Consider the following 22,802-nt stretch of genomic DNA (forward strand, 5'->3'; position numbering starts at 1 on the left):
GTTTATATTACTAATATTAATATTAAAAATGAATCAAACTAGTATGTTACCATGACTTATGCAGCTCTCACCAACTCTTTTCATAAACACATGCTTCCTCAGACTTTCTCCCTCCAGCTGAAGAACTGTACTGATTACATCTGGGTTCCTGTATTGATGTCTAAACAACATTTAGAGAGCTTTCAGAGCACTGCTTCACTTTTCATTGTGCTGAATCAGCAAACAGGAAAACTTTAGGAGGCTTTTGAGAGTGCTGCTTCCCTCTCCTGCCTCGAGTGTCTGTGAACCTGGTGAACTTTGGGCGCGTGCCAGTTCAGCCAAATTAACAGCACAGCCTGACAATGCGAGGATGAATTAAGCGCACAGGCACCGCTGCATTTTACCCCTCGCTGTACAATTAGGGAACAAAACTCCTTTACAAGCCAACAAGCGCAAACAATATGTGAAGCCGTCCATTTGGCAAGCACTTTCTGCCTGGCGCGTAACTGTCTGAGTATATAATAGACAGTGAGTCCTGGGGTTTCCTTAATACTCTCAGACAGCACAAGTCCATTAACCTGCAGACAGCAACAACAACACCTGAAGCCAACACTCACGCTGCTGATCTCGCTCAAATAAAAGCACGTCTTCTAAACACTCAGCACAAACGCTATACAGGACATGTTTATGAAGAGTTTTAGCGAAAAAATTAAAATCTTCCTTTTGGCTAAAGCTCATCAGCTAGTGTTTGCAAGTTGATGATCTCAGGCCTGACTCCAGAAACACTCTCCAAAATTAGTCAGAAGACTATAGTGAGAATTAAACAGAGAAGAGGGCAAAGATCCTGCCTCATCTAGCACTTGTGTGTGTGAGAGATCTGTGCCAAACCACTACCCTCTTATTACAGTGATTTCACTTCTCCAGAGTGGCTCATCAACCCCCTCCACACGCACACACACACGTGCGCACATACACACACACACCGCAGCCCCCTGCATGTACCCTGCCATTAGGGCTTCTCTCGGTGAACTCGCCTGGATCATAAAGTCTGAAGCTTTTTACCACATCATCACATTCTCTCATACAACATCCCAAAATACATGTCATCAGCTGTACTTTGTTCTGATTGGCCGAAACAAGCTTTGATATTGCAGGCAGTGTTGAAGAAGTTCAGGAGAGTGAATTTGAACTGAATCTGGCCACAAACAAACAGGAAGCTGAACTGCAGTTGGAATGGGAAAGATAGAAAAGGCATCTATACTGAACTGTACAATTATAATTATGCATATAACAGACACATTCATTCAAAACAATTTACAAATGAGAAGTAATTCTAGTAATCTATCTATCTATCTATCTATCTATCTATCTATCTATCTATCTATCTATCTATCTATCTATCTATCTATCTATCTATCTATCTATCTATCTATCTATCTATCTATCTATCTATCTATCTCTGTCTGTCTATCAGTCTGTCTCTGTATGTCTGTCTCTTTGTCTCTGTCTGTCTGTCTGTCTGTCTGAATCTGTCTGTCTGTCTATCTATCTGTCTCTGTCTGTCTATCTGTCTGTCTGTTTCTCTCTCTTTGTCTGTCTATCTGACTCTGTCTGTCTATCTATCTGTCTCTGTCAGTCAGTCTGTCTGTCTCTTTGTCTTTGTCTGTCTATCTGACTCTGATCTATCTGTCTCTTTGTCTCTGTCTGTCTATCTGTCTCTGTCTGTCTGTCTGTCTCTGTCTGTCTGTTTGTCTGTCTGTCTGTCTGTCTGAATCTGTCTGTCTGTCTATCTATCTGTCTCTGTCTGTCTGTCTATCTGTCTATCTGTCTCTTTCTGTCTGTCTGTCTGTCTGTCTGTCTGTCTGTCTCTCTGTCTCTTTGTCTGTCTATCTGACTCTGATCTATCTGTCTCTTTGTCTCTGTCTGTCTATCTGTCTCTGTCTGTCTGTCTGTCTGTCTGTCTGTCTGTCTGTCTGTCTGTCTATCTGTCTCTGTCTGTTTGTCTGTCTCTGTCTGTCTCTTTGTCTCTGTCTGTCTGTCTGTCTGTCTGTCTGTCTGTCTGATTCTGTCTGTCTGTCTATCTATCTGCTCTGTCTGTCTGTCTGTCTATCTGTCTCTCTCTGTCTCTTTGTCTGTCTATCTGACTCTGATCTATCTGTCTAACTGTCTCTGTCTGTCTCTGTCTGCCTATCTGTCTCTGTCTGTCTCTTTGTCTCTGTCTGTCTGTCTATCTGTCTCTGTCTGTCAATCTGTCCATCTGTCTGTCTGTCTCTTTGTCTTTGTCTGTCTATCTGAATCTGTCTGTCCCTCTGTCTGTCTATCTGTCACTTTCTGTCTGTCTGTCTGTTTCTGTCTGTCTATCTATCTGTCTGTCTGTCTCTGTCTGTCTTTCTGTCTGTCTGTCTGTTTCTGTCTGTCTATCTATCTGTCTCTCTGTCTCTGTTTGTCTATATGTCTGTTTATCTGTCTCTGTCTATCTCTGTCTCTCTGTCTGTCTAAATAATTAACTAAACAACTATTGAAATATATACATACAAATCTATCGTTTCTTCTTTGTCTATTTAAAACTATTTTCAAAACTTTCAATCAGCAAAAATTCTTTGTCATGTCATCGTGTAAAGACTGTCTAAAAACTTTGCTTCTCTGATTTCCTTTAAATTTCAGTTCATTTAAATTCAAATTCTTATATTTACATTTTTTGTTTGCTGCCTCAGTATGAATTCAGAGCTCAAGTCATTGGTTAAGTCATTATTCACTGGTAATCTACAAGCATAAATGACAATAAAATAGAAAATGACAGAATTTTAATTTTTAGTCTTCATTCAACCTAAATAACCACCGATTCCTCTTTTGTGAAAGACGCCAAGTAAACAGTCCATTCATGTGACTTGAACACACAAAAACACAAACACTGCCCTCCGCTTAAATGTGGCGGCCACAGGTCTGACGCGCAGATCTCGTTAAAGACAGAAAAACACACTGGCTGTTATTGTTGTCGTGGCTGGTAGACTATAATTTCGAGGGTGGAGTCGGGATCAGGTTTCCCTTCGACTCGCTCAGTGTTTTGTGATGGGTCTAAAGAGAGAAAGGAGGCCTGGCCTTGAAAGTATTGTTGAAGCAAAGCAATGCAGTGTAACACAAGGAGTGGTAAACCACAGCAAGCTAACACACACACACACAAACTCAGAGAGACAGCGGCGTGTGAGACACTTTCATGTATCAGTGTGTGAACTTTGTGAAATGAAAAGAAAAAAAAAAGAAAAAAAAAAGGCTGTTTTGGAAAGAATCGTAGTGTTTTGGAAAGTCTTCTGGGGCCCTGAGTCTTCCTTCTGTTTTGTTCTGGTTTCTAAATGACTATAAATTAGAAAACATACAAATCATATAAACAGCGCATGAAATGGCCTGTTGACTCAAGCTCCATCATGCCCTATGAAATCTGTTTTATCTTTTCACAAATGTCTTTTTTTTTAAATTCTATATTTCATCTATTTTTCTGTTTTCAATCTTTACATTTTTTCTTAAATTTTTTTCGTGACTTCATTTTAATGGTTAAATTAAATTTTAGTAGTCAAAAAGCATGTCTGATTAACTGAAATCATGAAACTTATACAATTTAACAACAATAATTCAACAAAAAAAATAAATTTTTATGTGCCTATAAAATATGTTTTATTTTTCCTCAAATATATATATATATATATATATATATATATAATCATGAATGTTTTCAAATATTTTTTTCCCCAATAATAGGGCCCTATGAAATGTTATTGTTTTTTTGTTGTTGTTGTTTTTGTGAACGTTGACATTTACATGCTCCATCTAGTTGCAGTGATAGAGGGGTTTTGCTTTTGTCAGGTTTATGTTTCTGCGCTATACAGCAGACGCACTTAATGGACCCAAGGCTGCTTACAGCTCCACATATAGCCAGAGAAATATATTGGGACTAATAAACTTGGTTACTTATTTCATTTCAAATGCATTGACCCGTTAGTAACCCTTAAAAATATGTTCACCTCACCTCAATGGGACAATGAACAGAGGAGCCAGAGAGAGCCACGTGTTAATATGAACATACTGACTGCCAAAAATTGAGAATTAGAAGCATTACACTGCTAAAAGACTGCATTAAACCAACCTTAGGTTTGGCTACCTGCTTTCCCAATAAGTAAAGCTTCATTTCTATAGCACTTTTTAAAAGTGTGTTTCGAAAAGTGCTGAGAATAATGAGAATATAAAATGTAATAAAATAATAAATATAACAAAAAAATAAGAACATAAAATGCATTACAAAAAATGTACTGACAAAATAAGAAAAAAAATAGAAAATAAAATAGCTAAAAATATAAAATACATAATAAAATATCTTTACAAAACCCAAGAGAAAAAAAAAACAGAAAATGTAAAATAGAAAATAATAAAAAGAAAATGCAATAAGAGAAAAAATATATATACCTTAAATAAAAGACAATAAAATGTAAGAAAATAATAAAATATAACAATAAGAATAAAAATCAGAAAATAAAATAAAACATGAAAAAAATATTTAGAAAAATAAGAAAAAAAATCAATAAGAAAAAATATATACAATTTAAAATATATACGTTTAATATATAAAATAATAAAACAGCAAAGCATACAAAAATAAAATGCATGAAGAGAATAAAATAAAACTTAAAAATAAGACAATAAATGTAACAGACAAAAAGATAATAAAATATAACAAAGAATAAGAAAAATAAAATACAATGAGAGATCAGCCTGACCAGTGTGGCCTAACCTAGGCAGCTAAGACCAATAAACCAAACTGGGCATTTTTTTATCTTAAATCTGGGCGGCACACAACCCTGCTTTGCCCAAGCTAAAATTTGGCACCAAACACAACCAAAGCTCTGTGTGAAATTGTCCTTCAAATACTTTGTTTTAAACCTTTGTGCTTTAGCTGACCTCTCAAAGCTTTCAGAAGGAGATTGCAAAACAATGAAAGGCGAGAAACACATAGAGAAAGTCTCAGTATTGAAACAGCTCTCACATACATTGTGGTAGACTCCTGCTGAGGTAATTACCGGAATAGAAAGGCACAGGCGTTTACTGTACTCTGCCAGGCCGATAACCTTTGATTCAGATTTAAAGACCCACAGTCTGGGCAAGGCAAGACATGCTAGCGTCCCAAAAGCCTCAGAAGGATGTGTAGCGGGTTGCCTAATGTCAGCCCAGTTTCCTTTCTTTGTCCAGTCCAGCAGAATGGATCTGCAGCCAGACACATGAATCAAAGTGGAGTGGCGTAGATAGTGAATGGACACACAACGTGCCAAGACACAGAGCTCTGAGCATGGCGGGGAGCCCACATGAGTGTCTTTACCGAGTTTGCTCAAACCATATGGCTTTTTATTAACACTTCCTACCATTGTGTTATATAGCGGGCACTTAAAAATGCCGGGCTGAAAGGAGCCACTCAGCAGAGTGCAGGAAGCAGAATAAAATACAATAAGAAAATAAAATAAGAAAACAAGATGCAAATGTAGAAACTAATGGAGAAAATGAAATGCATTAAGAGAATGAAATAAAAAAAGAGAGAAAATAAACTCAACGTTAAAATAAAATGAAAAACAAAAACAAAAGAAAATGCAATAAGAGAATGAAATAACTAATTAAGAAATTACAATGCAATGCAAAAATTAAAACAATTTAAAAAATAAGAAAATTAAATGCAATATAAAAATAATTTAAATACAGAAATAAAATGCAATAAGAGAATAAAAAAATTTAAAAATGAGAAAATAAATCCTACATGCAATAAGAAAGAAATAATAAAAATACAAGAAAATAAAATGCAATAACAAAAAGAGTGAAGTAACAAAAAGACAATGCAATACAAAAAAAACAAAAACAAAAAAAACTAAAATTCAATAAGAGAATGAAATATTTAAATTTAGAAAATAAAACTGCAATATAAAAATTAAATCAAATAATTAAATGAGGAAATAACGTGCAATAAGAAAAAAATACAAAAAATATAAGAAAATAAAATTAAATAACAGTGAAGTAGCAAAAAAGACAATGCAATACAAAAATAAAATACTTAAAATTTTTTTATAAAATGCATGATGAGCATAAAATGAAAATAAGGAAATAGAATGCAATATGAAAATAAAATATAAAAAAATGGGAAATAAAATGCAACAAGAGAATAAAACAATAAAAAAAGATGAAATGAAAATGGAGAAACAGAAAAGGTAAGAAGACTGCATGAAGGAAAATTAAAATGCAATAAAAATAGTTAAAGGAAATAAGAAAAGAAAAATAAAATAATCTGAAAAAATAAAAAATACAATGAAATACAATGAAAGAATGAAATAGCTAAAAATAAAATGAAATGCAATACAAAAATAAATGATAAAAAATCAAATCAAATCAAATAATAAAAAAGGAAATAACATGCAATAAGAGGATAAAATGTAACTTAAAAAGATGAGACTGACTAGTGTAGCCCAACCTAGGCAGCTAAGGCCAACAAACCAAACTGGACATTTTTAATTCAATTCAGGACTGTACACAACTCTGCTTTGCACAAGCCAAAATCATTCTGGTCAGAGTCAAAAGCTCTAGTGTGAAACTGTCCTCCAAACATGAGTGTCCTTACCGAGTCTACGGCTTTTTATCCACACTTCCTGGCATTGTGTTGTATGACGGGCACTTAAGCACACTGGGCCGAACGGAGACTGAATGAAGGATGGTTTGTTTTGATGTGACGTGTCCAATTACCTCTGGGCGTATCCTCTCAGTCATGGACTTACCTGAGCGTCACGGTCTGGAGGCGAGCTGGACCGCACCCTCACCCCAGAGACAACAACCCCTGCCCTGTAGTTAGACGGCAAATTAAACCACACCCGTCTGCGGACACATTTAGGACATCTTACGGCCGTTTATATCAAACCAGCTGCTCTAAAGACTCCACGTCGCCGTCTGGATCATCCTGTCTTGGTTTATTTAACAATAATGACCAACTGAATGCACACTAGGCCTTCATGTTATCCAACTGACATTTCTGACACAATGGGTGGCAATTTTGTTTATTTTTTCTCAGCCAATGAAAATAGTTCTAAAAACAGACGAGCGCTGTGATTCAAACAGTGAACTATTCTTCTGGAATGCAACTTACCCAATTAAATTAAAGGACTGGAACTAACAGGTAGGAATGAACGTTTGTTTGTAAAGGCATGAACAATAACTTCAGATTGATTAATGAATACTCCCGAATTTGTCTGATAGACTGATTATCCAACATACACAAATAGAAATTCAATTCCAATTCAATTCCTGAAATTTTATTGACAGACACACACACACAGACAGATAGACAGACAGACAGACAGACAGAGACACACAGACACACACCACACACACAGACACACACACACACACACAGACACAGACACACACCCACACCCACACACACACACACACACACACAGACACAGACAGACAGACAGACAGACAGAGACACACACACACACACAGACACAGACACACATACACAGACACACACACACACAGACAGACAGACAGACAGACAAACAGAGACAGATAGATAGCAAGCTGAAACCACGAGCAGAAGCCTTGTGCGTCGCAGAACGCTGTGTTTGAGTTTGTTAATGTGTGTGAGAGCCATCAAATGTATAAATGCCAGTGTGTAAACATGCAAAGACATGTGTAAAGGTACACATGTGTTTACGCAGTGTTGATCTCGCTCTGACTGTAGCCTAAACACAGCTCTGTGCTCCTGCAGTTTACATCAGTAATTGTAAAGCACTCGCTAATGCCTTTCAGATGAAGTTTTCACAAACAACATTCTGAAAAGTCACAGCAAACTCAATTAGGCTGATTTTCCAGGTTTTGCAAGTTCTCAACTGGTTTTAGTGATTGCTTCCGCTTTATGGGAAATCAAACGGCTGGTTTGACACGTCTTGATTTGCCAGAAAAACCACACAAACCGTCGAAACGTGGAGGTCATCAGTTTTAATGAATAAGATCTCTCAAATGTCTAAGTAACACCTGCTTTTGCTAAATCTCCTGTTTCTCAGATGTTTCTCCTTTTAATTGTGATGATTTTGGCTCACATTTAACAAAAACCCACCAATTCACTATCTCAACAAATTAGAATACTTCATAAGACCAATAAAAAAAACATTTTTAGTGAATTGTTGGCCTTCTGGAAAGTGTGTTCATTTATTGTACATGTACTCATATACTTGGTAGGGGCTCCTTTTGCTTTAATTACTGCCTCAGTTCGGCGTGGCATGGAGGAGATCAGTTTGTGGCACTGCTGAGGTGGTATGGAAGCCCAGGTTTCTTTGACAGTGGCCTTCAGCTCATCTGCATTGTTTTGGTCTCTTGTTTTCTCATTTTCCTATTGACAATACTCCATAGATTCTCTCTGGGGTTCAGGTCTGGTGAGTTTGCTGGCCAGTCAAGCACACCAACACCATGGTCATTTAACCAACTTTTGGTGCTTTTGGCAGTGTGGGCAGGTGCCAAATCCTGCTGGAAAATGAAATCAGCATCTTCAAAAAGCTGTTCAGCAGAAGGAAGCATGCTCCAAAATTTCTTGGTAAACGGGTGCAGTGACTTTGGTTTTCAAAAAACACAATGAACCAACACCAGCAGATGACATTGCACCCCAAATCATCACAGACTGTGGAAACTTAACACTGGACTTCAAGCATCTTGGGCTATGAGCTTCTCCACCCTTCCTCCAGACTCTAGGACCTTGGTTACAAAACTTGCTCTCATCTGAAAAGAGAACAGTCCATTTCTTCTTCTCCTTAGCCCAGGTAAGATGCCTCTGACGTTGTCTGTGGTTCAGGAGTGGCTTAACAAGAGGAATATGACAACTGCAGCCAAATTCCTTGACACGTCTGTGTGTGGTGGCTCTTGGTGCCTTGACCCCAGCCTCAGTTCATTCCTTGTGAAGTTCACTCAAATTCTTGAATTGATTTTGCTTGACAATCCTCATAAGGCTGTGGTTCTCTCGGTTGGTTGTGCATCTTTTTCTTCCACACTTTTTCCTTCCACTCAACTTTCTGTTAACATGCTTGGATACAGCACTCTGTGAACAGCCAGCTTCTTTGTTAATGAATGTTTGTGGCTTACCCTCCTTGTGAAGGGTGTCAATGATTGTCTTCTGGACAACTGTCAGATCAGCAGTCTTTCCCCATGATTGTGTAGCCTAGTGAACCAAACTGAGAGACCATGTTGAAGGCTCAGGAAACCTTTGCAGGTGTTTTGAGTTGATTAGCTGATCGGCATGTCACCATATTCTAATTTGTTGAGATTAAATGTGAGCCAAAATCATCACAATTAAAAGAACCAAAGACTTAAACTACTTTAGTCTGTGTGCACTGAATTTATTTAATACACGAGTTTCACAATTTGAGCTGAATTACTGAAATAAATGAACTTTTCCACGACATTCTAATTTATTGAGATGCACCTGTATATATACAGTATATACATAGATCTATATATATATATATATATATATATATATATATATATATATATATAATATATATATATATAATATATATATATATATATATATATATATATATCAATTTAATGCATCTTTGCTGAATAAAAGTATTAATTTCTTTAATATCTTAAAAAAAAAAAAAAAAAAAAAAAAAAAAAAAAACTTACTGACCCCAAACTTTTGAACGGTCTGTTTAATATTACAAAAGCTTTCTATTTCAGCTAAATACTGTTCTTTTGATTTTTTTATCCATCAAACAATTCTGATTTTTTTTTTTTACAACTTGTCATGTAATCTCTTAAAATATTTTATAAATAGTTTAAAAGAATAAATAATTACAAAATGTATTATTATTATTAAATATAACTCTCCAAATACTGTATTTTATAACAAACATTTTTTAAATAATGTATTATATATTTTTTTTATAAATTATTCAATACTACATTATTATTAATAATATTATCTGAATATATAAATATTTATAATTATATATTAATATCATTATAATTATATATTAATTATATATGTAATATATTACAAGTCTGATCAAAAGTTTCTCTGATATATAATTTTTTTTTTTAAAAAAAAATTTAAAAAAATTAAATAATTCAACATATATCCCAAAAAGTTTTTTTAATCTTGTTTTTTTTTTTCAGCAAATTAACTAATAATTAACAATTTAATTAATTAATTTCACTTTCCAGTAATATATATATATTTCACATAAAACATCTATAGATATAGATATATACATATAATATAGCTCAAGTTTGGAATTTTTTTTTCTATACATAAAATTTACTACATTTAAGTGAGATTAGTCTAAAACAATGACAACAAAAGACAAATAATCAATAGGAAAATAATAAAGACATTCTGTCCGAAAACATGTCTTGATGCGCTATACAAATACAATTAAATAAATAAATAAAAATACCTTTGAGTAAAACTGATCATGTTTTAAGGATGTTGAGATATTTTTACTTATTATTTATAAAAAAAATGGAAGTCTAAGTTCTAAAAGAGCGTCTTCTGCGGCTGATGAAAACACAAGGCTGTTCAATATTCAGTGGAGGCCATACGTACTTTCTTAAGCTCATTGAAAAGTCATTTCCAGCCCCTCTGGAGGCGTCAAAGCCAAACTCAGACTTGTTATTCTTGAGACATTTTTCAGTGGGGCGGCAGACAGCGAGATAACATAGGATGTCACGGCTGCTCATCCATCTTCATGAGCACTGCAGCGCTCAGTGAGCGAAGTGTCACACAGACAGCGTGAGGGACGAGACACCGCTTGGTGCCATGTGTGTCTTTGTCGAGGGGTATAAATCAATGTCGGCCCGTGCAAAGCTCTGACACATTAACCACAACTTACTCACCGAGCTGCCAGTCAGACAACACACCTCAACACACTCGCCACAGGGGAAGAGCAATGTTTCCATGCTAATGACAGCGCCAGAAGAGAGTGAGATTTATAGCTGTTCAGACGTGTTAATATTCATCATCTGTCACTGATTGAGAGATTATCAAGACGTGATACCTTCAGATATTTCACAGGAAAGAGTTGTGAGATTTATGTAGACACATCCAAATAAATATATAAAAATTATACATAATTATATATTAAACTGTGAATAAAATAAATATAATTATATATAAAATTATATAATCATATAATATATATTACAATTATATAGAATTATATATAAAATATATATTATTATACATCAAATTATAATTATGTATTTGTTTTAATATTCAACTACTTATATTTATTATTATTATTATTATTATTATTACATGGTTTTTATTTATTTAAAAAATATAAAAAATATTTGGACATATATAAATAAATGAAAATATATACATTTTAAATATAATAATAATAATAATTACTGGAGAGATTTTAAGACATGATGTCTTCAAAATCTTTAACTGAACTGAGATATAAATAAATAAATATAAAAATAAATAAATAAATGTACAGTATATATATATTTACATAATATAAATAGTATTAAATTCTTTAAAAAACATAAAATTAATATAAAATTAACAAATATAATCACAAATATATAAATTATATAATTATATAAATACATATATTTAGAAATATAAATAAATATTCTCTTAAATATTGAGAGAATATCACCATGAGGTTTTCAAAATATCTCAAGGAATAAAAGGAACATTTTATCAGACGTAATAAATAAATAAATAAATAAATAGTACTGAATTATTTATAAATTATAATATTTGGAAAGATTATCAAAATAAGAGGAACATTTCTTAATATAATATAATATAATATAATATAATATAATATAATATAATAATATAATATAATATAATATAATTTAATATAATATAATATAATATAATATAATATAATATAATATAATAATAAAAAATTATGAGGAGAAATAAAAAACTGACACAAATGATTTAGAAGTTGTCATCTTGAGTGAACGTGACGTTAAATGAGAGACACTACGCTTGTTGCAGTATCTTGTGTTTATTGCTCCAGTGAGAGGCGCGTATGATCCAGATGTGTGCGGGTCACTCAGTTCATTCACCTGTTGCCCTCAGGCGTCAATCGACCAAAAACCACCATCGCCTTGTCACGACAAGTCTCTCTCTCGCTCCCTAACGCTCTCGTTTTGCTTCCTCTGTAGTCAAAACATCAGAACGGCGCTCAACACTTACAGCTTCACCAAACTCAAGTACAAACTCATATTACGCTTGTTTAGAATGAAACAAGCCATTTTTGCTGCTGTCACTTTAAGACGTATGTATAAATGTCTGTTTAAATGTGAAAGTAACTGCAGTGTTTTGCAGCATGCACACACACACTGTCTAGTCCAGTTTCGAACTGCTTCATCCTTCAATAACAGCTGAAATGTGTCACTCAGACTGCTCCAGATCAGACTGAAATGATAAAAATACGCTTAATGGCTGTCATATGTTATTGTGCCTATGGCTGTACACAGAGATTGAGATTCATCACAAGAGCTCTAATGAAGAGGCAGACAGGAAGCACAGACCCACCTAGTAACAGCACCGTGATTCACTCTAAATAATGTTTGTCCTCAGTGTTACTGTGCCTCAGTAACAACAACAACAACAACACACACACACACACACACATTAGTGCCTTTCTGTGCTCATGGCCCTATTTTTAACACATTAATTTTCTACTGATATAATACAAACTTTTCATGCTTACCCAGCTATTATATAAATAAATAATTAATAAAACAATGAATATAATAAGTATATAATTATTTATACGTAAAAAAAATATACTGTATGTATATAAATATATAATTAAATAATTATATAAATATAAAATAGAAATATAATTAAATATATAATTAAAACTATTTTATTCGTGTATAAATATATAATAAATATAATTACATAATCAATTTTATGCCTTCTATATAATTTACATAATGACTTTTAGTCATTCTATATAGTACGTATACAAAATTAACTTTTTATAAAGTATATATAATTTTTTATTACACATTATTATTAGTGCTGTCAAACGATTAATCACGATTAATCATATCCAAAATAAAAGTTTTTGTTTACATTATATGTGTACTGTGTATATATATTACGTATATATAAATACACACACATACAGTATATATTTTGAAAATATTTGTAAGTATATACATTTATATATTTATATTCTTATATTTTATATTATATATAAATATATTAAACATATTTTTTTTCTTAAATATATACATGCATGTTTATATGTACATAACAAATATACACAGTATACACACATATATTATGTAAACAAAAATGTTTATTTTGCATGCAAAATTAATCCAAAATATTAATTAATATTAAAGCACTAATGTGTGTGTATATATTATATATATATATATATATATATATATATATATATATATATATATATATAATACATTAATTTTATAACTATTAGTCATTATTAAGCCTGTTTAAATATGAGGATGGAAAACAGAAAATAGATTGATCTGCCAGTGAGACTCTCATCAGCTACGCATTCGCTGGAAAAGACACCCAAGCTCCAGAGCATCTGCCGAGATTTCATTTGACAGATTTGCATCACATTATCTCTGAAAATCCTAAAATCTCAATCACAGTCTGGCTTCCTCTACAAACACAACAGACTGAAGGGAAGTATGCGTGTTCTCTGTCTGAGCAGGTCGAGCAGATCGCAACAGCCAGAGGATTCAGAGACCATCAGTGAGAGAAAGAGTTAACTCAGGCTTATTGTTTATGAAATGTGAAATTTCAGCACTCTCTGAGATCACTTGGTCAATAGAATGAGTGGACAGGAACTAATGGAGACAAATTCAGTATAAAAAGTCTCTATTGTACCTTATCTTCCAGTCGGATGAGCCGGGCTCCCACTGTATAATATTCCTTATCCACACCTTTCTCTGAAAACACCATAAAGAGAAATAACAAGACAGTCAGAAGTAATTATTTTCTGTATGTAACAGCCAAAAGCTGATATTAATAGTGTTTTATTAAACCACCCTGCTCATATAAAAGCCTTCTTTAGTTTTCTTCACGTGTTTCACTACAAAGTGGCTGAAAACCAGAGCAGTACACTTTATACGAGGCAAAACTTCTATATATAACTTGTATATCAGTTTCAAAATGTCAGGTTTGTACATTTTGCAGTCTTTTTCTATCACAAATGGCTTTTCCAATCTATTTTCCACCCTTATATTTAAACAGACAGTTCTTGCTGCTGTAATTAGCTTGTGCTTGGAAGGTTGTAAACTCATCAGGGGTGAAAAAAAGTGTCTTTTAAAACATGTAATAATGCTCACTTTTTAATTACGCAGTTTGGGAGGGATTTTTATTATTATTTATTTGGCCCGCAATTATTTTTTTTTTGTGTATATATTATATAAAATGGGAACATTATCTGTATGTTAAATTCAAGATCTGCATTTAGTCATTTTTATTCCTTGAGATAATTCATGGAAAATATTTTTAGGTGGGAGATTTCTGGCATCTGGTGGAAAAAAAAACACTTTTAAAACTAAATTTACCATTACCATCATATCCAGTAGACAGCTATAATGGATGACTCAGTGGCTCGTTTGCCAATTTGGATTTATATTTATACATTATAAATTCATTATTGTAACATTTTAAAAAATCACGTTTTGTCAAAGAGCAGGAGCTTTGTTCTGAAGTATCAAAAACTCATCCTAATGACCTACTCTGAGCTACAAACCCTATTCCAAAAAAGTTGGGACACTGTACAAATTGTGAGTAAAAAAGGAATGGAATAATTTACAAATCTCATAAACTTATATTTTATTCACACTAGAATATAGATAACATATCAAATGTTGAAAGTGAGACATTTTGAAATGTCATGCCAAATATTGGCTCATTTTGGATTTCATGAGAGCTACACATTCCAAAAAAGTTGGGACAGGTAGCAATAAGAGGCCGGAAAAGTTAAACGTACATATAAGGAACAGCTGGAGGACCAATTTGCAACTTATTAGGTCAATTGGCAACATGATTGGGTATAAAAAGAGCCTCTCAGAGTGGCAGTGTCTCTCCGAAATCAAGATGGGCAGAGGATCACCAATTCCCCCAATGCTGCGGCGAAAAATAGTGGAGCAATATCAGAAAGGAGTTTCTCAGAGAAAAATTGCAAAGAGTTTGAAGTTATCATCATCGTTTGTGGGGGAGTCGTGGCCTAATGGTTAGAGAGTCGGACTCCCAATCGAAGGGTTGTGAGTTCGAGTCTCGGGCCGGCAGGAATTGTGGGTGGGGGGAGTGCATGTACAGTTCTCTCTCCACCTTCAATACCACGACTTAGGTGCCCTTGAGCAAGGCATCGAACCCCCAACTGCTCCCCCCGGGCGCCGCAGCATAAAATGGCTGCCCACTGCTCCGGGTGTGTGTTCACAGTGTGTGTGTGTGTTCACTGCTCTGTGTGTGTGCACTTCGGATGGGTTAAATGCAGAGCACTAATTCTGAGTATGGGTCACCATACTTGGCTGAATGTCACGTCACTTTCACTTTCACTTTCACTATCATCTACAGGGCATAATATCATCCAAGGGTCAAGGTCGGAAAACCATACTGGATGCCCGTGATCTTCGGGCCCTTAGACGGCACTGCATCACATACAGGAATGCTACTGTAATGGAAATCACAACATGGGCTCAGGAATACTTCCAGAAAACATTGTCGTGAACACAATCCACTGTGCCATTCGCCGTTGCCGGCTAAAACTCTATAGGTCAGAAAAGAAGCCATATCTAAACATGATCCAGAAGCGCAGGCGTTTTCTCTGGGCCAAGGGTCATTTAAAATGGACTGTGACAAAGTGGGAAACTGTTCTGTGGTCAGACGAATCAAAATTTGAAGTTCTTTTTGGAAAACTGGGACGCCATGTCATCCGGACTAAAGAGGACAAGGACAACCCAAGTTGTTATCAGCGCTCAGTTCAGAAGCCTGCATCTCTGATGGTATGGAGTTGCATGAGTGCGTGTGGCATGGGCAGCTTACACATCTGGAAAGGCACCATCAATGCTGAAAGGTATATCCAAGTTCTAGAACAGCATATGCTCCCATCCAGACGTCATCTCTTTCAGGGAAGACCTTGCATTTTTCCAACATGACAATGCCAGACCACATACTGCATCAATTACAACATCATGGCTGCGTAGAAGGATCCGGGTACTGAAATGGCCAGCCTGCAGTCCAGATCTTTCACCCATAGAAAACATTTGGCGCATCATAAAGAGTAAGATGCGACAAAGAAGACCTAAGACAGTTGAGCAACTAGAAGCCTGTATCAGACAAGAATGGGACAACATTCCTATTCCTAAACTTGTCTCCTCAGTCCCCAGAGGTTTGCAGACTGTTATAAAAAGAAGAGGGGATACCACACAGTGGTAAACATGGCCTTGTCCCAACTTTTTTGAGATGTGTTGATGCCATGAAATTTAAAATCAACTTATTTTTCCCTTAAAATGATACATTTTCTCAGTTTAAACATTTGATATGTCATCTTTGTTGTATTCTGAATAAAATATTGAAATTTGAAACTTCCACATAATTGCATTCTGTTATTACTCACAATTTGTACAGTGTCCCAACTTTTTTGGAATCGGGTTTGTAAAAAGTTTCCGAAATTTTTTTACGAAAGGTGTTTATTTTGCATTACATCTCCCTCCTCTATTCACTTTGGTCTATTCAAGTTCTATTATGGGAGGCTGTAAGTTAATGAGATGGATGTGATGTCTGTATTTGCATGTATGTATGCTATTAGCCAATCAGAGGTCATTTAACTTGTAAATGACTTCTGATTGGCTAACATCCGTTTAGAGTGGTTAAAGTTGCCGTATATTGAATTATTATTGTTACATGTTAATGAGTTGCATGCAATGTTATAATAAAAATATTTTCTGCACTTGCCTGTGTTTCCATGTTTGCAGTTTAGTTTCAATTAACAATCTGGGTTCATTGTTAGCTAGTACATAAAAGCAAGTATAATAGATCACGGAAGCATTACGATTTTGTGCTTTATTCTTTGTGCTTTTCTTCATGCATTTTGAAAGTGTATTTGATGTGGGAACATTTGAAAACTCAGTTTTTCTTTACCTGGCAGGAACATTCCAGGTTTTCCCAATGTGTGATCCAACCTGCGAGAGGAAAAACAGCAGGAAACTGTGAAATACACAGCGATTGTTTGGAAATCCCGCCTACGCCACTGGTTTTGTGGGAAGGAACGGGAATAAACTCTGAGGTGACGTCACACAGAGTCTCACCTTCTCTGCAGCTCTTTGATGCGGACCATCATGTTCAGGTGGCCCTGCGAATACTGCTCGATCACGTCCCGCACGTCGTATGGTTTCCTCGCTTGCTGCGGGACAGAGACGGTATCCATGAGAACCATTGTCATCACAGCTCCCTCGGGCCTTGAACTTCCACGCTTTGTTATAATAGCTCAATTTAACTTGATAACAATAATAGCAAAGGTATGCAACTTGTCTCAGTTTTGACTGAAAGTTTACTTGAGCATATTTATTCACTTCGGTTTAGATCACTGTTTTTAAATTGCTTTGGTTTCTCTTTTGTAAGTTGCTTTGGATAAAAGCGTCTGCTTAACGCATAAATGTTAATGTAATAATAAATTGTTTTAGTAGCTTCCTGACTAATTGGGTTGTTCACAAGAACAAATTTTTGTGTAAATTATTATTCAAAAAATTATTAAAATTTTAAGTGGTTATTTGGTTTTATGAGCATTCAAACAAACTTGATCTGCTTGTGTTTCATGAATGAAGCTTATTGAAAGTATGAAAACTAAAGTAATTTTCACTTTTTTTTATTGAATTTTTATAAATATGCACTAAAATATGAAAAGTTTCATATATGTGTGTGTGGTGTGGTGAAAATAATATAATAAAAACAGGGTAATAGGAATAGTAAAAATTTAATTAAAATTGAAAAATTAAAAACACACAAAATACATATAAAACAATAATATATTACACAAAATATGATGATTATTATTATATATTAAAAGTAATATTAGTAACATTAATTTTTATCTAGAAAAAAGAAATTACACACACACACATATACAGTATAAAGTATATACAGTATATATATATATATATATATATATATATATATATATATATATATATATATATATATGGATCTGCACTTGATCTCATGATTCTGACATACAAAAACAAAATAAAAGTACCTGAAATTTCCGTCGAGCCACAAAGTACTGCATCCTTCTGATGACCTTGATGGCAGATTTGTGTGCGTGGGAAAGTCTGCGGAGAACAAAATAAACAAACACACAGCGTCAGAAAACACAGAGCAGGCCTGCTGTATGTGTGTGTGTGTGTCTGTGTGTGTACGTGGCAGTAAAACCTGGTGACAATAACAACAGACGCACATCACAACACACACACACACACACACACACACACACACACACACACACACACACACACACACACACACTCTCTCTCTTTCTCCCTCTCTCTCTAAGGGAGGGCACTTGGGGTTTTTTGGCTCAAACACCCTGTTATTTCCTTATGCAGCCTTGCCAAAGTTTCTACACAGAAATCCATGCAGCAGCAGTCATGTCAGGCTGTGTTCACTGTAAACAGGCCCTAGTGGAAAAACAAAGCTCATTTCTGCCACTCAAGACTAGATAAAAACCTTGACCTTGTGCAGACAAGCATCTCAAAAACACGTCTGGAGTCGAATCAGCTCAGCTAAAGAACGCGTCTGGCCTGTTATCAGTGACCCCGACGATGACCTTTGACATCAAAGCCCTAGTAAATCCACAACACAGTCTAACGAGAGCATCTTAAAGGAACAGCTCATACGTAGAGAGAAATTCTGACATTATTCACTCACACATTTATGTCGTTCCAGACCAGAGTTTTGTTTTCATCGTATAAGCATCTATATATTTTGGATTCACACACAGAAGAAAGTCATACGGGTTTGAGCTGAGGAAATGATGACAGCATTTATTTTGGGGTGTACTGTCTCTTTAAGGATGTGTGTAAAGTGATTCTGAGTGTGGCGTGTGTATGTGGGTCATGGTCGATGGTTGTTGGTCACTTAAATTGCTTTACATTCCAGCACACATACTTCAGACAGAGAACTGACTACACTACAGGACAAACACACACGGCACTCGTGAGTGGAGAAAATGTTCAAAAGAAGGTGTCACTTCCTCCAGTTAACAACCAAACAAAGACATGCGTCACAAACATGTCATGAGATGTCATTCCAAACCCCTCCGACTTCTGTGATGTGACATATACCTACATGTGATGCGCACATGTACTGTAGCCCTATTGTATATAATAGGAAAACAGGAAGAGTAAAAGAATCAAAAATAAATAAAAATACAAGTAAATACACAATAGTATGTCTTATAAATATTACAAGTTGCTATTTTTTTAATATATATATATATATATATATATATATATATATATATATATATATATATAGAGAGAGAGAGAGAGAGAGAGAGAGAGAGAGAGAGAGAGAGAGAGAGAGAGTATATATTATCACATATATAATTCTATAATTATATTACATATATAAAGAGGGTGTCACTTCCTCCCGATGAATAAATAAATATATTTATTTATATATTTGTTTATAGAGCTGCACGTAATATGAAAATAGAAATGTTAAAAATTACATAGTAGTATATGATAAACATTAAAAATAGCTAAATATATACACACACACAGACACACACACACACACACACGTCACTAATTAAATATACAGTATATATATTTATGTATATACATTACAAAAAGCTAAATATGTACATACATAAATGTATATATTTATATTGAGATATATTATATTATTTTTATATATAAGATATATATATATATAAAATATATATATATATATATATATATATATATATATATACACACACACACACACACACACACACACACACACACACACACCCACATTGCAAAAAGCTAAATATGTACATAATAAGATAAATAATATAATAAATAAGATACATAAATAAATAATTGAACAATAATAATATTCATAACTATGTGTGTTAGTGTGTGTGTATATATATATATATATATATATATATATATATATATGAAAATAGGAATAATATAAATTACAAATAATTTTCAATAAATTACTGTTGCTTAAATATATATATATATATATATATATATATACATACAGTATATACAGTATACTTTTTTTTGTTTGTTTACATATATATAATTAGACTTTTATGTCTTTCTTGAAAGGACTTGGGCCCGTCACACACATACTGTGACATCTGTAAAGCCATTCCGTGAGTCTCGTGTTGATTCCTCTCAGCTTGAGTCTGTCATGATAAAACTCTCTTTGCTGTCACTGATCTACAAAACACAAATCACTTCCCTCTGCTGTGGCCTCTGGCGCTCCGTCCCTGTCCGCAAACACAGACGACGTCTTAATTAGAGGTGGGGACAGCCGGACAAAAGCTCCCAGCAGTCCCAGCGCTGACACACACCGTAAAGCACACAGATCAAAGCCCCTTCAAACACCCACCATCCTGTCCTCTTGCAGGAAATGCATGTGAACAATATGCAAACATCCATGCATGTGTGTGTGTGTGTGTGTGTGTGTGTGTGTGTGTGTCTCAGATCCTAACATGATTGGGAAAGAAAACACATGCCCTCAAAACATGAAACACATGCTGTTTAATCACAAAACTGCCTCCTCGCATTATAGTGGCACACGGACACATGCAGGATAACACACGCCTCGCACATGTTCACATTCAATTCTACACATGCAGAAGATTTCACAAGATTACTGAACAACACAACTCACTATTGGCAAGCGTTAAGATTACTAGCTCAAACCTCAAACTCGTCCTGCAGCATTTGTGCTTAAAACATGTTCTCCAAAGTTTCCAAAACCTTTCCTTTTTTTATAACTATGGGTTTCCAACAAGTTTTATTATACGTGACAGCAAAATTTAGCCTATGAAATATTTTACAGCAAAGATGTATATGAAAGTGAAAGTTAAAGTGACGTGACATTCAGCCAAGTATGGTGACCCATACTCAGAATTAGTGCTCTGCATTTAACCCATCCGAAGTGCACACACACAGAGCAGTGAACACACACACACACTCTGTGAACACACACCCGGAGCAGTGGGCAGCCATTTTATGCTGCGGCGCCCGGGGAGCAGTTGGGGGGTTCGATGCCTTGCTCAAGGGCACCTAAGTCGTGGTATTGAAGGTGGAGAGAGAACTGTACATGCACTCCCCCCACCCACAATTCCTGCCGGCCCGAGACTCGAACTCACAACCCTTCGATTGGGAGTCCGACTCTCTAACCATTAGGCCACGACTTCCCCGTAATTATTCATTATTTAAAAAAAAAAATGCATGCATCTATTGTCATGGAACCTTTTTTTGGACCCAAAAGCATTTATCCCCGCTAGTGCTGGGCGGTATACCGGTTCACACCGAAAACCGGTGTATATTTTCATTACGATATTAATTTTTAATATACCGCCATACCGATGTATTTAATTACTCGACGTTCGGAACGTTATGCTGTGCAGCGGCCGCGGGACCCTTTACAATGTTGCACTTCTAAGCAGCGACTGCGAGGCATGGTGAGGGTAAACACAGTAGTGCTCTGGTGTTGCCTGTTTCACGCATACTCCGTCTGCAGTGCGTTTGCGTTGCGTATTTTTTTTACGCACCCATGTTAACGGATTCCAGCGTTCATACTGCACGAGGTTGCGGTCCATCAGTGCGTTCCAGGAGCAGTGCGTCTGCAGCAGTGCAGCGATCGTTTACGTACCGGGTCTATTTTTTCTGTGCTGCAGGCGCTGAATTAAAGTGACAGCGCATTGTTCGCGGGAAAAATGAACATGGATTGACACGGCAATGCAGTAATTTTCACAACAAATGTATACTAATTAAAGCTGTTTCACATGCAACACATGGGTTTTTGGTTAGGTTTAAAACAAGAAAAAGTGCACTTTTAGATAAACAAGGAAAACAATATATATATTCACTTTTATGGAGGCAGAAAAACAAAGTTCATTAAGACCTGTGGGATTGCTTGTGATAAAGATTTAAATGCAAAAAGGCACGAGACTGTTTCTGTCTGTGGTGTTTTAATTTGAAATATTTTAACAAGAAAAGTAGGCTAATTATTGTGTTTAAATGTTTTGCCGCTTGCTTGAGCAGCTTATTATACAAACCTAGAAGTTAAATGCATGAATAATGCGTTGTTTATATTTATTGAGTTTAAACTAATGTCTATAACTATGAAAGATTGTTACTGTTCTGTGATAAAAGACTCACAATGCTGAAAAATATATATATATATATATGTTTTTTTACATGATATGAAATCAAAACAATGAACAAATGTTGTGTTTGTGGATTAAACAGACGCGGATCAGTAGCGGACTGCAAACGTGTCCTGTGTGAAAGCACAATGAGTCCGTGATGCGGACTGCACATGCACTGCAGACGGAGTATGTGTGAAACAGGCGTTACAGGGAAGATGGATGCTGCAGAACTAGTAGAACATGACAGAAGAACTTGTGCCAAAAAGTGCCTGGTCTGTTGTTTGGAGGGTTTTGGTTTCCAAAAATCCGACGTCGACCAAACAACCATTTTATGCAAGTGCTGTCGGGCTAAAAGCACGTCTTGGAATATCAACCAGCAGAAAATGCATT

General features: G+C 35.1%; 1 protein-coding gene across 1 annotated transcript in view; it reads right to left on the reverse strand.

Moving 5' to 3' along the window:
• kcnq1.2 (potassium voltage-gated channel, KQT-like subfamily, member 1.2) overlaps positions 1-22,802 on the reverse strand; it is a 133,785-nt gene that overhangs the window by 28,375 nt on the left and 82,608 nt on the right. The window contains exons 16-19 of the mRNA XM_042753170.1: positions 18,279-18,354; positions 17,335-17,429; positions 17,168-17,208; positions 13,901-13,962 (exon numbers count right to left, since the gene is read on the reverse strand). Coding sequence (XP_042609104.1) covers positions 13,901-13,962; positions 17,168-17,208; positions 17,335-17,429; positions 18,279-18,354 — 274 coding nt within the window. The remainder of the gene's footprint in view (positions 1-13,900; positions 13,963-17,167; positions 17,209-17,334; positions 17,430-18,278; positions 18,355-22,802) is intronic.

The sequence above is a fragment of the Cyprinus carpio genome, chromosome B25 (assembly GCF_018340385.1).
Source record: "Cyprinus carpio isolate SPL01 chromosome B25, ASM1834038v1, whole genome shotgun sequence".
NCBI lineage: Eukaryota > Metazoa > Chordata > Actinopteri > Cypriniformes > Cyprinidae > Cyprinus > Cyprinus carpio.